Genomic DNA, 16,682 nt, shown 5'->3' on the forward strand with positions numbered 1-16,682 from the left:
TACCATAGAAATGGCCTGAAGTTTTTATGAAAAGCAGAAATAACTAGTAATCTATTGTCATAAAGTGACAGCATCCAAAGCATCCTTGCTTCTGGGCAGAACTTTGCCTTGTCTGTGTTTTGCCACTTCTGAGAACATGGTAGATGTTCAGTGATTTTTAGATGAGGAGAAAAAGTCTAAAGAGAGGATCATTGATGAAAAAATTTGTGCCAGGTACTTTCTAAGAACTTCAACTTTGGCTTTTCAGGAACTAGATACTTTAGAGATGATGTGTGAAATTGACCTTAGCACTTTTTTTTTTTTTTCCTGCAGCAAGACAAACATTTTTAATTTTTCTTTCTCCAGAATATCTGGTTTAGGTTGGGTGATTATATTGAAAGAAAAAAATGGAAAAGAATACATCATGCAGCACATTGACCTTTTGATAAATGATTCATCAGTGACAATTATATGGTATGGCAGAAACTGGCCACAGCTAGCCACATTGTCAACCCTAGATTTGTGTGGTGTGACGCCAGTTTTTAGGGACCGGTCTAAACCCCCCTCCAAAAATGGGTAAGTACTAACTCAATAGAACCTTTGGGTGAGAACATCTTATATGTAAAAACTAGTTGCCATTAATCTTGTAATTTAAGAATACTATTAGTCTTGTACTTTAAAAATACCACCAGTGCATCTTAAAGGCTTCTTTTGCAATGTGGATCACTATAGAATAGAAAAAGAATGGATTTATAACATTTATGATTAGATCTAAATTTAGGTTCCTCACACCTTGGGTTATCTATAACAGAGAATAGTATTCTAGTTCACAAAATTCCTAGGTGATTTATGGGCTAGCCTTTTGAGCCTTTTAGTTTAGTTTTAATCATTTTAACACAAAGATATATAAAATTGCTATATCTTCCTTCATTAGTTAATGATACAGTAACCATTGGTTAAACATTAGGTCATAAGGTAATAATTCTTATTTTTATATGCCTTTCTGTTGAACTGACTGGATGTGGGACCTTGTGCAAGGGTCTTAGTCTCTCTGCTCAGCCTTCCTGTGTGTGGAATGGGGTGATGCTGATGGTGAGGAGTATTTAGCATACACGACTGCTCTGAAGAAGATCAGAAGGTTTCACTGTCAAGAGGCATCAGTCAGATAGATAGATGTGTGTCACGTTGCTGATGTGCATAGAGTCCTTACTTAGGGGCTCTGTCCTCAGGGGTTCTGTGCTGCATCCACATGCATTAGAAGTCTCTCCTCACTCTTCTGGTCATTAATCACTTCCTTCTCAAAGCCAGCTGCTGCTGGTTGTAGCATCCTGATCTCCTGAGCAAGCAAGTGCACCTACATAAAATGCACAGCAAACGCAGAGGTAAAGAGAGGTCATGGCTGCCTTCTCCAGGGCCAGTGTCCTGCGCTGGAATGCCTCCTTCCCTGCCCAGCATCCTTTGATGTTGCCATGGCATTTACCACCTCATTGTTCCTACCAGCCTGTGTGTTGTGATTTCACCCTTGGTTTCTCTCAGGTCACATGTGTCCTTGGGATGGGAAGTGTTGTCATGGTGGGTCAGCATTCTTTCATGGCTTTCCTGGACACACACATTTTTACAACTTTGTAACCTGGGACCTTGTTTTAGTTTCCACTCTCTGGTGCTGATTCTTTGAGGATATTTTCAGTGATTACACTTGTCATGCTGAGAATGTGAGAGCATTGGGCTTCTTGGTGATGATAAAGCCAGGCTTTAGCATATTCTGAAAATAACCTTAATGCTATGAAGAATGATATGTGAATGGTTTTCCCTGATGATATTACTGTAGATAATTTGGAAGCATGTTTACTTTTTAAATTGGTACATTTATTTGGATAAATCTCTAAAATTTCATATGGTATCATGACGGACACAAGATTTTTCTCATGTAGTATTATGTGCTGTGCAGTTGTGTTTGGAGAATCAATCCCCAATCTCTGTACTGATTTGACTGAACAATATGTTACTTGCCATATCATGAAATATTATTTATAGGCATTAGGACATTATCAACATCACATTAAGATAGTCACTGAAGACGAAGTGGATAGTGTTGAATTGTAAAGCTCAGTTAAAGATCCTGTGCTCCTGAAAACTGCCATCTGGGTCAGGAATACGAGATACTGTACAGTGAGAGAAGTGCTAGAATTCATTGGGAAAATTGATATACGGAATTTATTTCCAATAAAACTCAGTGGACTTCAGCCAGCATTTGATAAACTGTGCAGAACAGACACTGGAAGTGTTTTTTAGGAACGTGTTTTGATGGGCTCTTTTATTGCAAGTTTGAGAGTGAATGTGTTTATCATGCAGAAGTACAAATCCTTATCTGCATCTGTGACAGCAAAGGAGAAACTTGGGGATTGTTATTTGGGTCTTTTTTTGTTTCCTCCATGACAGTTTTTTCAAGAACAGTGAAAGCCTTATTTGAATTTTCCTGTAGTTTATACCATTCTAGTTAGACTCATTAAGTTTTCTCCTCTGCAAATGTTCTCCATTCTGTGGCTTATTCTATTCTTCTCCAAACTTGGGAGGAATGTTGGGTAGTTATTAGCCTTCATTTCTCTCTCTGTGGCCTGTGAGGCCAAGGCACATGAGGACTTAGCCTGTTCTTTGTGGAGTCTGTTTAAACTGCTCTGGAGCCATGGTGATGAGTATTCTCCTTTTGGGCCCATTGAAGAGTGTGAGAGGAAGGTTTTCACACCCTGCCTGACCTCATCTGTCCACACTAATGATCATAGAGGCAGTGACAACACCATTTCTGAGCACCTTGGGGTTGGATTTAAGGTTTGCTTGATGCCATACTTAGGTTCCTAACCCTATGTTTTGCTTCTGCTCCATGTATTATACCTATGTGGAGTATATTTTTAGGTCATACATCACACACATGCTTGCTCCCCATCACTCCCTAACAAGTATGGTTTTCAGCATAAAACGTCCTTTGAAAATTGAGGGAGGGACCAGGGTAGTCTAGAAACTGCAGATCTGGTTTTGATGCTTAAAGCCTCCTGGTCCCATGCCCCCACTTGGAAACAGTGCCACAGCTGAACTCCTTAGTTTTCTGATTCTTTTAGTGAATATTTGAATACATCTCCTGCTAGCTGTTGCCTTAGGTGCTGGAGGAGAATGCTTGAATGCCATGTGGCCCCAGCTCTTTAGGGACCCTCTTCTAATACTGAGCTGCGTTAATTGACCACTGTGATCTCATCTCCCTTATAATTTCCTGAACTATCTCTAGGTCCCTAGAAATGTTTCATTCCAGTTTTTAAGTCTTATGGTGAACAGCAGTGTTGTGTTTACACATCTGAGTTATTACTTACTCTTAGACACTGATTCTAATATAGAGTTCACAGTGGATCTCCTTCATGACAATACTCAGGGTTTTGGTTTAAATTCATTTCCTAGTATTAAAATTTTCACACTTTCTAAATTATTTTTGATAATAATGTTAAAAGGTATGTTATCTGCTTTCAGACAGCCTACTGATACCACCTGCTTTTTTGTCATTTAGAATATTTTGTCTTTGCTTAGGTGTTATTTCCCTTGGTTATGAATACATAGGAGAATCTGCTTTTGACTCTAGCATTGTGCTGATTTCTGAGGGGAAGAGGAAAGAACATGGTTCTTTCTCATCCTCATGATTCTTCCACCTCTGACTGGGCTGTTGAGTTGACAGTAACAGCAAGGAGGAGGAAAACATAATTGGGCAAGAAATTTGGGTATATCCATTTTCTTTTTAGTTATAGGAGTTGTTTGTGTCCCCTGGCCCTCCATGCACTATTTCTTAGCAAGGTGCACATTATTAGCATGCTCTTCAAAAGTATTTTTAGATACCCTAGACAGAATTGATAACATTCCAGGTGTGAAAGCTCATTTCTCTCTTTCCTTTCTTTGGCATGGATGTTCAAAGACCTCGGTGGCTTTCTTTAATTGCAAAGTACAATCTGAGTAATTTAACTGAATCCACCATGATTGGCTGGGACAGACTCATTCGGATCTTCTGTCTACACCCAGGCCTCCTGGTGGGGCTGTGGAAGGTAAGGTTGGAGTCCCTGCCTGCATGGTGCCATCTCCCTCCCAACTCCACATTTACTCACCATTGTGCAGGATGCCAAATGTGAGGTCCCTGTGAGTGTCCACTAACCTGGAAACCTGTTTTACGCTCTTACCGACTTCATTTTTCCAGCGAAATGACCCTCTGCTCTGTGGAGGCTACTCTGCTGTTTTGCTGTCACGGATTACAGGCCACCTGTTCCTGCCTGCATGTTTTTGTTCACATTCTCTCTTCCACGTCATGGGAATCGCCCCCTTTCTCTTCCAGTCAATACATGCTCTGTTCTCCTCCTCTCATATCCTGTGTTGGCCAGAGTGTCTCTTACTCTGTGTTTAACCCAGCGGCACATGTGTGTCTGATCCCAAGCATGTGATGTTGAGTGTAATCTGCCCTTCAGGATACAGTGTCTGAAGACTTCTCCTTTCCCACTTGATGAGGTTTCCTTTCTCATGGGGTGAGGCTGTTGGCCAGCTCCCTCCTCTGGGGTTACTTTCTAGGCAGGCGCTTTAGTGAAGAGCGTAACAGTGTGATGTTTCTCTGTACACCAGTTGTGTGGGCATCTGTGGCCATGGTCTGTGGGTGTTTTAAGATAGAAGTTTACAAATGTGATTCTAAATTATGACCAGACAGAACCAAGATATACAGCATCATCCTCTCATCATCCTTTGCAAGCAGCCAGTTAGTTTTTCCATCCCTCCCTCACTGTGTGAGGGTGACTTTTGGCCCAGGCAGCACTTGGCCTGCTAAACATTTCCTGGACTTGAATTCATCAGACTTTTGGCCCACATAGTTATGAGGATCCTCCTCTGGCGGGCTACTGGAGAGAGATGCCTTGGATTGACCATTCTGGGTTACCCACACCAGACAGTGTCTGCTGTGAGTTTGGGAAGAAATGGGTATCTGTTCCTCTACAGTCATATTTTCTACTACTTAACCTGGTGGGTGAAACTCTTCATCCCCATTGGCTTTGCCAAGTCAAGTGGGTACTCAAGAGACGAATGTATGCCACAATGCTAAGTATTTGTGGAATTAATCTTGTATATGTGAAGGTCTTACCAGTATCATCTTTATCTTGGTAAAGAGTTTGAAAGGACCTGGAGCTAACATATATTTTCACAATCGTGTGTAATAGAGTGATTTGACATTTCACAAGTGCTAGGATGTTAATCCTTTTGGTATTGCATGCTCTGCATATTTGGGTGGATTGTCCTGCTCTCAGTATGACACATAAGTCTTATTGGGTAGTAATAATGTATTAGCAGTAATAATGCATTCGTACTGTGGTGATCTTACAGTTGTAAGAAACGGCATCTATCTGTAACGTGAATGTGCTGTGATCTTCACAACGACCTTGTGAAAAATTAATATTTCAGTTGAAAAATGTATTCTTTCTAATTGACTTTTCAGAGGGAGGAAGAACTGGCTTTTGTTATGGCAAATCTTCATTTCCATCACCTTGTGGAGAAGAGCACATTAGGCTCAGCCACTGTGTATGTATTTATGTGTGGGTGTATTAAATTTTTGACAGTAAATATAAAGGATTAGAAGTTGATACCATCTTAATATCCTGAGAGTAGCTACAAAGATACTCTGTTTTTAATCAGTAGACACAAGCCAATAGGCATAATTACTTAGCTGTTGCTAAAATAATTGGATTATTCATGAGTACATATTTGCTTTATTTGTTCTGGGTTAAGGATTATGTCCCTAGTAGAATGTTATTTATGGGGGCAGGATAGCTTCATTACTGCAAGATGCCAGTGCATCAAGATGTTTCCTGTTCTTTGCATTAATGTGAGTTTTTATATCTTGCAAGGCACACAGACCCATGGCTGAGTTGGGTCTGCAGATGTGTTTTGCTTGGTCAACATAGTACGTGTCTTTTAATGACTTTGAAGGTCTTGAGGTGGGCAATATGCTTTTCATTTCACTCCTGCTTTCACATTCATTTTTAAAATTATTATTTGAAAAGCTCCTGAATGCTTTTGAGTTTGTTACTTTACGTAGTAAGGTTTTTCTTACTGAATAAAACTTTGTTCATCATAGCTTTGGGTCTCTGCCTGGTTCCTGATCTATAGGTCTGTTGTTTGATGCATTTTCCTGTTGAGCAGCTCCGTTCTCTGGTTACTGAGACCTCTGAGGAGCAGAGTTGTCTTTGCCGAGCTGCTATCTTAGGCAGATCCCAGGAATGTATTCATCCGTGGTCATCTTGTGGATACTTACAGAACTCACTCCTTTGCCTGTTTTTATATAAGTTGGTGAAAGGAACACAAAGCAATTCTTTTGAGTTCCTGGTGTGGAAGGCTATTGGGAACTCTGTAGAGGATTGATAGAAGCTGGTGTTTGGACAGATGTTAATTTTTTTAAAGGAGTATTTTCAGTTTAAACATTTTATCTCTGGTTGACAAATGTGTGTATGTTTTGTTTTGCTTTCTTTAGCCCCTACGAGCTACCTCCTCATACTCCTCTTTTGGATGACAACCCGGAGTATGGACTACATGGCTACCAGCTGCATGTTGATATGCACAGCGGTGGAGTTTTCTACCTGTGTGGTACATTTCGCAATCTCTTTACCAAGAAAGGTGAAACTAATTGACTTTTTGTTTCAGTATGAAATTAAAAGGTTAGAGACAATAAGGGACCTATTTTTATATTTGAGTTAAGAATTGTCTCTTCACTGATCATCTGTTGGCACTCTGTCTTCTCATACCCACACCTCATTCTAGGACTTGTGAAATACCATGGCCAGATCAAGTCTCTTTAGCCTCGGGCTCCATCTCTTTCATTACCACCTCTCTACCTTCTGGAATATTCTCTACTCATGTTTTCTGCTGATACTTTCCTTACTATTTTGCCCTGCTGTGCCTCTTCCTCTTACCCCAAACTTCTTCCCTTCTTTCTCAAAGGAATTTGGTAAGCTTGCCCACAGGGCCAGTGTAGCACCTGTCCAGGATAAGAGTGAAGGGAAACCACCCTTCTGTATATCCTGCATCCATGTTTACCATGCTCACTAAAACTGAGACAGAGACTGGAGTAGGCTGAGAGGGAGGGGGCTCAGTTGAATGAAAGGGAAGAAGGAATATAGAATGCCCCCTGTTCTGCTTTGTCTTCTTGTTTCCTCTCGGTTTCATTTGTCTGTGTCCTGTAAACATGGAGGTTTGATGTACAGAATCATATAGATACAAGTTTAACATTTAAAAAAAAAAGATTTTATTTATTTATTTGAGATAGTGAGAGACAGCACAAGGATGTGGAGGGGCAGAATGAAAGAGAGAATCTTAAGGAGAGTCCCTGCTGAATACGGAGCCTGATGCAGGGCTCAATCCCAGGATCTCAGGATCATGACTTGAGCCAAAGACAGATGCTTAACAGACTGAGCCACCCAGGTGGCCCTCAAGTTTAACCTTTTTGGTAGTAGTGTTTTATAGGGGAAATTTAATACTTTATTTGTGAATTCTCCAACATTCTTTCTTCTAATAGTTTTGACATCCATTACTAATCTCTGCCTGAATCAATTTCTTTCAGAGTTTAGAAAATGGTGATTTTCTAGTTATGTCAATATTTCTACATTTATTAACTGAAATTTTATAAAGAATTTCCACACATCAACTGGTGAACTCCTGTAGTGGCAGGATAAATGCTCTAATCCTTTCTTTTCTGACCACCAATGCTCAGATTATGGAATTGATGTTATCATCACTTCCTATGGTGGAAATTATTTTGAGTGCACACTCTTCTTGTTGTTTAGGTCATTGTGGACTCTGAGTTTTTAATTTATTTAATAATTTATAGACAATTACAAACATTATTCTTTTTGAAGCTAAAATTGTCCTTAGTTTGATCAGTGGGCTCTACTTCAAGCTGGCTTCTGTGCTTGTTTGATACACCCCCATTGGTCTTTGAGTCTTTGCTTTCTGACTCAAGATTTCTAGGTTTTTCTATGCTTGTCGACATTTTCATTAGAATCATTTCGAATGTATATTTGACATTCACCTGAAGTGAGTTGACATCTTTGTTGTTGACTTGTCCTACCCAATAATGTGGTATGTCTTTCATTTAGTTCAGAAATACTTACATGTCTTTTAGAATGAGTGTTTCAGAATTTTCTTCATACTAGTTTTGCACATTTATTGGTGAGATCTTTAGTATTTCATCTTTGTTATTTCTCTCCCTTTGTATCTCCCAGTTGTTGTAATGTTTAATGCGGCTTTGGTCTCAGGCCACTCCTGATTTCATAGAGTAGGTTGCGAAGTATTCATACCTTTTGGATTTTTTGGATTTTACTTAGAATTGGTAGTAATTCCTCCTTAAAATGGTTGGTGGAATTCCTTCAGGAAGCCATCAAGGCCTGAAGGTTTCTTTGTGGGAAGGTTTTTAACTACAGCTTCAATTTCTTTTATAGATATAGGACTACTTAGATTATCTATTTATTCTTGAGTAAGCTTTGGTATTTGTGTCTTTTAAGACATTTGTCTAAATATTAATTATATTGAGATTGATCCGTGGTTGAGATTTTTGGCCTGCTTATTCTATTATAAATTTCTCCATGAATGTTTACCAAATGATGGGCATCTATATGCGTTATTTTATTGAGATTGCAAAAATGATGTTTCCCTAGTTACTTCATTCCTTGTATGCCTATTATGTAGGATCCTTCTGTAAATAAGAGTTTTCTCTTATCAACTGTTTAGTTAACTTAAAAATAATTAATACAGGAAGGGCAAGGTACATGCTTGAGTCTTTCTATTTATAGTGATTAATGCTCTAACAGTCTTCAAAGATGACTTAGAGGGTTTTTTTGGGGGGAGGGGATATTATTATGAACTCCTAGATTAGAAAATGTATTTTATGTATTTTGGTCTATTTTCAGTCATTATTTCTTTTATTGTTATTGTGATGCTCAAATTGTCATCTTCTCCTGTGTTCCTTTGACATGACTCTAGTCATCCTTGGTAGCTTGCTTGTGCTCTTACAGGACTGGATACCTAAGCTCATCTTGTCTGTTTCTTGCACAGAGGTGGAACTGTCATTTTTCTGAGGAGCTGTGCTTCCTTTTAGTTCCCACTACACTATGGTATTTAGAAACCATAATCTGGACCCTGGAGATGCACCTTGCCCTTGGGTTTTCATTTCTTTTAGGGTTTTCGGTGGGCAGTGCTAACAAGTTTGTAGGTTTTATAATGGGAAGAAATCAATCATGCTTCATTAAAGGAAAGATTTTAAGGTTTTTAATTAACTACTTTGAGTAAATACTTGAATATGTTTTCTCATGCTGGAAATTTTTGTTCCAAACATCAAAATCTATAATAATTTAAAAATAGCAATATTGTTGCAAATAACCCATTGAACATCCTTTTAATTAGGATTTTCCTATAGCTCACTATGGGCTTAAGATACATCATGCCAGAGAGTTAAGTCACCTGAAATAGTTCTTCTCTGTGTGATTATGCTACCACTTTGACATACAATCAGAGTGATTTGTTTCAGTTGATTTTTTATTTTTCAGGATTGTTTTCCTTTTATTTTTACATTAAAAAAATTACATCCCACATTTACATGGTTTATAGTTGAAACTATAAAACAAGGAAGTTCAGAGAGGTTTACTTCTATCCTTGTCCTTCATCCCTGTTCTCTCTGTTCCTCCAAAGATGATCCTGGATATTGGCCTTTGGTTTATTCTTTAAATGCTGTTTTCTGAATATATGTTATACATCAATGTATTTCTATTTCTCCCAGTGTTTTTTAAAGAGGCATACTATACTCCTTTTTAATTTCCTTGCTTTTCCCCTGTTAGTAATATATTCTGGAGATTACTCTTTAGAATGACGTAGAGATTTTTCTCATTCTCTCTTTTCAAACCATCTGTAGGTGGGCAGTTTGTTAATGGTTTCCTTCTGTGGGTTCCAGTCTTTGCTGTCACAGTAAATAAATAGCCTTCTTCATACATCCTTTTATATTTTGCCAGCTTGTCTTTGGAATACTTTTTTAGGGGTAGGGTTGCTAGGTCTAAGGAAAATGCACAGTAATTTTGAAAGACACTGTCAAATTCTTGTTTATGAGGGGGTATTTCTAACTTAATAGGAAGTTAAAGCATTTTATTACTGGGGATGTTCTAGGTTTGTATTATGTGGTCATACAAGGCAGTTTAGTTAATAAACTTTCTATTTCTAAATTAGTTGGATTTTTTTAAAAAAATTGGGAATGGTTCTTAAATGTCAGATACATCTTTGGGTAACTATTGATAATCATATGATTCTGTCTCCTTTATACTATTAATGTATAAAATGCTTCAGTGTATCTTCTAATAGTAAGCATCCTGGAACCTCTGACAGAAGCTTCTCATTATGTATGCTTATTTCTAAGCTACTGGTTTCAGTTATTTGGTATTTAGTGTTTTTCCATTTATACTCACAGATTATTTATAGTTTTGTTTTTAAAAATCTGTTTCTGATCTGGTTATAATCAGGTTTTCTACTTTTCATTGAATCATTTTTTAGTATTTATATGATTTCCTAGAAAGTCATCTGTTTTCTTTAGGTTTATTTTGATCTTTTTTTAGCTTTTTGAGTTGGCTGCTTAGATTGTTTAATTTTCAGGGTTTCTTATTTTTCTTCAGTACTCTTTCTGCAGATCTTGGAGTCTGAATCAGGAAAGAACTGGAAGGTGATCTAGAGAGTGAGCCCTCCTGGGCAGGACTGCACTCTGCTCAAGGGCAGAGGTACTGTCCTGGGAACAGTTCTCCCAGTTTTATGAAGGCATGAAAGTTCTGCCTTTCTTCTCGGTACTTCAACCCTTTTAACTTTATTATGTTATTTGAAACAGAGAATAAAATCTCATCCCTTTTCCTGGTATATCCTATTGAGGGTGCTACTAATGTGCAGCGGTCTATACCTAGGGTACAAATGCATGTGCCCTCTGGCTAGTGTTAATTGAGGACGTCCTAGCTTTCAGTCTTTCTCATGAACATGATCTGTGCTCTCAAGAGCCTGTGCTGGGTCCTCCAGGAATTAGATCTTTTAGGTGGGATCTTAGATGGGTATGTAGAACTTCAGAGGAGAGGACTTACCCTCACCTAGTTTTAAACAAATATAGTGTAACCTTGATGAAGCTTCGTGTGCATTCCTTATACAAGCAGTGCCCTTAATAAGGAAGACGATAGTACACAGCAGACTTGTGGGCGCTCATTACAGGTTCTTACTGAATGTTTTATATTTATATTAATTATTCAACTTAATCTTCACGGCAAGCCTGTGAGTTGGGTAGTATTTTCTCTCGCGTGTTACTGGTGAAGTGGCTGGAACTGGTCTTGTAGGTCAGTTCTCTAATTACACGCAGCCCGCGCATGGCAGAGCCCCATATGCACCTGCACAGACCAGTCTCCAGAGTGCGGATCTGAAACACTGGGCTGCACTGTCTTCTGTATATCTGTACTTTCAGGGACATGCTTCTAGAATATGTGTCTTGTGTGTATGACTCGGTCTGTCTTTTCAAAGCGTTTGCATCATAGAGCGATCAGGAAGGGCCTTTCACTGCCAGCTCGTGGGGCGGCCCGTAGCCACTGTTCTGTTAGTGCTGATGGCTCACAGGGAAGGCCAGATGATTATCCATGACTGAGAGACTGAGGAAAATGAAGGAGAATGGGAAGCTGAGATGGGGATAGCTCACTTTTCATCTGTTTTCACAATTAGAAAACACATTTCCACGGTGAGAAGACAGCGCAACTGAGACACGTTTCCTCTGCATGTGGTTCTGTGATGAGGAAGCAGCAGAGGGCGCCGCCGCCATCAGCTTCCTCTCACATTTTAGAAAAGTACAAACCAGAATGTCCTTTGCAGTTTTTGAGAAACTCTCCTGTGGTACCATGTGGTATATTTAGTAAATTCTGGCTACGTCATTGCAGTTGGGAACGACAGCTCTTTGCCCTGTGTTTTAAGAACACTTTCTCTCTCTGTCAAGGATAAAATGCTTTATCATCATGTCCCTGGTGTTGAGGTGGCTCTATCCACTGTTTGTCATCAGTGAGACCCGAGAAACCTGCCTGATTCTAACGAGGCCATCTGCAGGGAGTGGCAGGAAGTAACGGGGACAAGGGAGGATTTATTTATCTGATTCATTCATTATTGAACACGTGTGCTGGACACAGGGCATAGATGTGTCAGGCATGGTGCCTTTCCTCCTCAGGTTGGTGCTGAGCCAGGTGACAGGCACATGTGGGGCTCTAGGGATTCTGGGCATCCTCAGGAAGGGCAGACCAAGAGCAGTTGGGGGTGGGGTAGAGTGACCAGAGCAATGTTCATAGAGGTCACTGGAAAGGGGTCCAGACCAGTTAGTAGGAGTCATGGGGCATGGAAAGGGTACAGCTTTAAATGTGACATAACTTACAAACAGAGCCTGAGTTTGGTGATTGTATAGGGTCATTTCCAGCATTCCATCTTAAACTAAGAATTCTGAGGATGTACCAATTTAGTCCACAAATTCATTGTAGTTTTATTAAAAAATCCCAGTGGGAATTTATGATATATCTTGCATAGACATACTCATGTGCATATGGAATGGCTGACAAAATTTTTCTTTTAAAATTTTAATTGTGAGATAATAAGTTCTTTTCTATGTATGATGTGTGTACAGACCATGCAAAAAACAGTAAAACCCGTGTAGCCACTACACGGTTTAAGAAATGGACCATTGCCAGGGACTTTGAAGTGCCCTGTGTCTCTCCTTCTGGTTCTATATATTGTGTTAACCACTGTTTTGTGTATTAACTGTTCCCTTGCTTTTCTCTTATTTTTTTGTAATTAATCTTCTTTGTATTGTGCACTGACACTGAGAAATGCATAAGACAGATTATCATAAAGCAGACACTTGTGTGATCACCATCCAGATCTTGGTTAAATTTTGAAGATGGATAGTTAGAGGGGACTGGCCTTTGCTCATGTTAAACACACTGACCGATGGTGTATGGTGCCCCTAAAATGAAGCAGAATAGCTATGCACTTCTCTCGCAGCTCCAGAGTCTTTTAACAGATTATTCTCAGAAATGTGAGGCTCACAGCACAGCAATTACCAGCTGTTTTAATGAGTTATACCATGATATACCTGTGTATCTGAGTATATCTTCATCCTTTGGAGGATGTGTATATGTTTCTTTAGAGCATTGGTGTAGAATATGTTGTATAGAATCATTTGTCTCAGAGTGGCTGAGAGGATCTTTAGAATTGGCTCTACAGGAAATATGCATAATCAGAGGATTCATGCCATGTTTAGACTTAGCACAAACCCAGTGAGATATTAGAGTGAGCACTGGCCAACTGAGATGCCTACCTCTCTGTCACAGTATTTTCTCTGAACAAGATAGCCCTTTGTTCTGTTTTCTTGACTCTGTCTCATGGACTTTGCTACACGGTCCTTTGGATTTTATTATTATTATTACAACTTACTGAAAAAAAAAAAAAGCAGAAGACCCTGGTTAGTTCTTGTGCCTCGAGTGAGATTCCTGATACTCAGAAGGGATCGGGCCAAAGCTCTCTCAGTGGGAGATACCTAGGATGAGCAGTATGTCGGCAGCCCACAAGCAAGGCCCCTGCATTTGGCAGGGCTGTCTTCCTCATCCACTCGAGGCCATACCTCATGCTCCTTGGCTTTGGATCCCAACACTGGTCTGGTGAGCTGAGTTCTTAGGCTGGTGACTGCCCAGCCCTGCTGTATTCTTCACCCGCCTTCATCCTTTCACATCAGAGCAGGCATTATTCCAGTGTGCTCAGGAGTAGACTGGGGCCTCATTTTATAAGATATTGCTCAAGCTTCCAGACATTATTCTCTCCCATCCAGACACTGTATTGAGGGGTAGGGCTTTCTGCCTCCCCTACCTCCTAGTGAATAAAAGATCTGTGTCCTTTCTTCTTTCCCTAAAGGTTTGATTCCTTCCCCTTGGAACTTTGTCATATTCCTCCCCCAAGAAACCTGGAAAGTTTTCTCTTTGTATTTTTATGTGCTCTGCCACTTTGACAAGTCATGACTAGATTCAGAGTTTTCTAAAAAGGATCCATATTATCTCTCTTCAAAGAAAAATTTATGATCCCTGTACTTGCACATACTTGCTACTTGCTTCTTTGTGTATTATTACTAAAATCCAGCTAAAAGGCAGTTTAGGAGAAGAAGTATTTTTGTCACCTGACGTGGATTTATGAGAGGCAAGGGGTGGGAAGGATAAACAGTGAGGCAAATACCAAAAGAGGGGTTTGTGAATGAAACTGTGAGTTAAGCTTGTAGAAGTGCCTGCTGTGTTTATCTGTGTCCTGTTCTTTGGGAAATGTGGATGCGTTGCTGGCATTGGGTCCCGGAACCAACCTCAGGTTCTGTGACTCACTGGGAGGAGCTCACAGGACTTAGGATATAATAGTATTAGTGGCTACGACTTATTACAGTGAAAGGCTGCAGAATGAAATTGGTAAAGGGGAAAAGGTATGTGGGGAGGGACAGAGGAAAGCCTTCTGCAGGGCAGTCACCTGGGATGAGCATATTTTCTCCCAGAATGAGTTGTGAAAACACGTGAAAGTCTGTCTGCCTAAGTTCGTGTAAAGACCCGATGCCCAGATTTCTTAGTGGTGACTTGTCACGTAGGCACCCTCTGTCTGGCACTGCCAGCCTCCCAGACCCTCAGAGGGAAGGATGTTGAGCATACACCATGTGGTTGATACAAGCTGTTTGATGCAGTGAGCCACTTGTGTGAGTTAGGAAAGATGAGGTGGGAATTCAGGTGCCGGGCCAGCTAGACCAGTAGGCCTCCCTGAGAGTAGACTGTTCTGGGGCTGCTGTGCTAACTGCTCCATTCCACGGTCTGTGAGCGCTTCTGTTAGAGTGTGGCACAACCTGGAAGGAGCATGCAGGAGATAGTGCAGCTGCAGTTTTGAAGTGTAAATAGAGCTTGAAAAAAGACATGATCAGCGATGCAAAGTATGAGGCAACATGTATTTTTTGATCTTTGTATCAAGCTAATTATTACCAACTTTCAGAAGCTGAATGAAGGGGGTTTTGCCTAGGACAGCAGACTGTAGCCTTTTTAGCAAGATTGGGAGTGAAAGTGATAGAAGCAAAGGGAAAGGATTTTTAACGTGTGCTCTTCTGTCCTTTGACTTTTTGAGTTGTTATAAAAATGCATTTAAAACCTAATGTCTTTTTATTATAGAATTTGAAAATTCTGAATATATAGAAGTTTATAAAGAAGCAAATAAAAAAAAAAAGAAGCAAATAAAAACTACCAAGGACAACCTTTGTTTATATTTTGATCCATTTTCAGATATACAGCTATATTTCTATCCGTGGACCACATTTTGTGAACAGTGCCACACTCTGGTTTTTCCCTTTACCATTACATGGTGGGCATTTCCCATATCACTGAATTGTTTTAGCAAATTTGATCTTGAAAAAAAAAGTTATATGGCCTCCCACTGTTTGCTTTTTATCGTGATCTATTGACCCACTCATCCTAACAGGCATCGGTCTCAGTTTTTCATGATTGCAGTGCTATTGTGATGAGTGTTATTTTGTAAAATGTTTGATGATTTGAAAGGTGAAAGTGACATCTGATTGTTTCACATCTGCATGTCTTTGAATATTAATTTGACTACAGCAGAGGTGGGTGGTGGGTAGTCTGTGTGTGGGGGCATTGTCACAGGACCCACCTCGCTGCCGCCCCTCACCGGCACGTGGCTGTGGACACTGTCAGTGTCCTTGCTTGCAAAGTGTGGCCACGTCAAAGCCTGCCTTCCAAGGTGTCTGAGGGCCAGGGTGGTAATAGAGGCACCTCCAGGAGGCTTGGCCCGTGCTGCTGCCCGTGAGGCTTGTTTTTATATTTCTCCTTTAATTGAATTTCCATGTGCTTGTTTGATTGGTTCTGTTGTTTCTACAACTTCTAGTTGTATTCATTGAAAATATTTTCTCCATTTTGTATTTTGCTGTTTAATTTAGTGTATATTGTTTCTGAATTGCTTTGAGGTTTTCAGTTATATGTAAACATAAAACGTACAAAGCCTATGGATTCCCAAACCCTTCCCCCTTAGGACTCTTTCTGTTGAGAATCGATGCCCCTTTTGTTTCCGTACCAGGCAAGAAGATATTTCAAGCTTTACTTGTATATATATTTTTAAGTTTGTTTATTTAAGTTATCTGTATACCAGTGTGGGGCTTGAACTCACAACCCCAAGATGAAGAGTCACATGCTGCTCTGACTGAGCCAGCTCAGTGCTCTCTTATTTTGTTACCAAATTATGTGTCCCTCCCCCCAATATAAAATTTCTTACTAATGAATTTTTCCCTAAGTTTTCTCTGTTATTTTAATCTAGTTATTCTTTTAGGTGTATTTAATAATCACTCAGCCAGATTTTAAAATACCTCGTTTGGATTTTTTTTTTAAGATTTTATTTATTTATTCAGGAGAGAGACAGAGAGGCAGAGACATAGGCAGAGGGAGAAGTAGGCTTCCTGTGGGGAGCCTGATGTGGGACTTGATCCCGGGCCCTGGAATCACACCAAGCTGAAGGCAGATGGTGTGCTGCTGAACCACCCAGGTGTCCCTCTCATTTGGATTTTGATCAGATTTGCATTAAATGTA

At 39.9% G+C, this 16,682-nt stretch overlaps 1 protein-coding gene across 6 annotated transcripts in view; it reads left to right on the forward strand.

Moving 5' to 3' along the window:
- Positions 1-16,682, forward strand: part of FBXO15 (F-box protein 15) — a 47,494-nt gene that overhangs the window by 13,704 nt on the left and 17,108 nt on the right. For 5 of the 6 annotated variants that reach the window (XR_005353316.1, XM_038525790.1, XM_038525786.1 and 2 more), the window contains exons 5-8: positions 346-555; positions 3,929-4,055; positions 5,480-5,562; positions 6,512-6,654. Coding sequence is in view for 5 of the 6 variants with exons in the window: in XM_038525790.1 (XP_038381718.1) it covers positions 346-555; positions 3,929-4,055; positions 5,480-5,562; positions 6,512-6,654 (563 nt within the window). In the remaining variant the exon portion in view is untranslated. The remainder of the gene's footprint in view (positions 1-345; positions 556-3,928; positions 4,056-5,479; positions 5,563-6,511; positions 6,655-16,682) is intronic. The other variant, XM_038525788.1, reaches the window with a different exon arrangement.

This window comes from Canis lupus, chromosome 1, assembly GCF_011100685.1.
Source record: "Canis lupus familiaris isolate Mischka breed German Shepherd chromosome 1, alternate assembly UU_Cfam_GSD_1.0, whole genome shotgun sequence".
Lineage (NCBI taxonomy): Eukaryota > Metazoa > Chordata > Mammalia > Carnivora > Canidae > Canis > Canis lupus.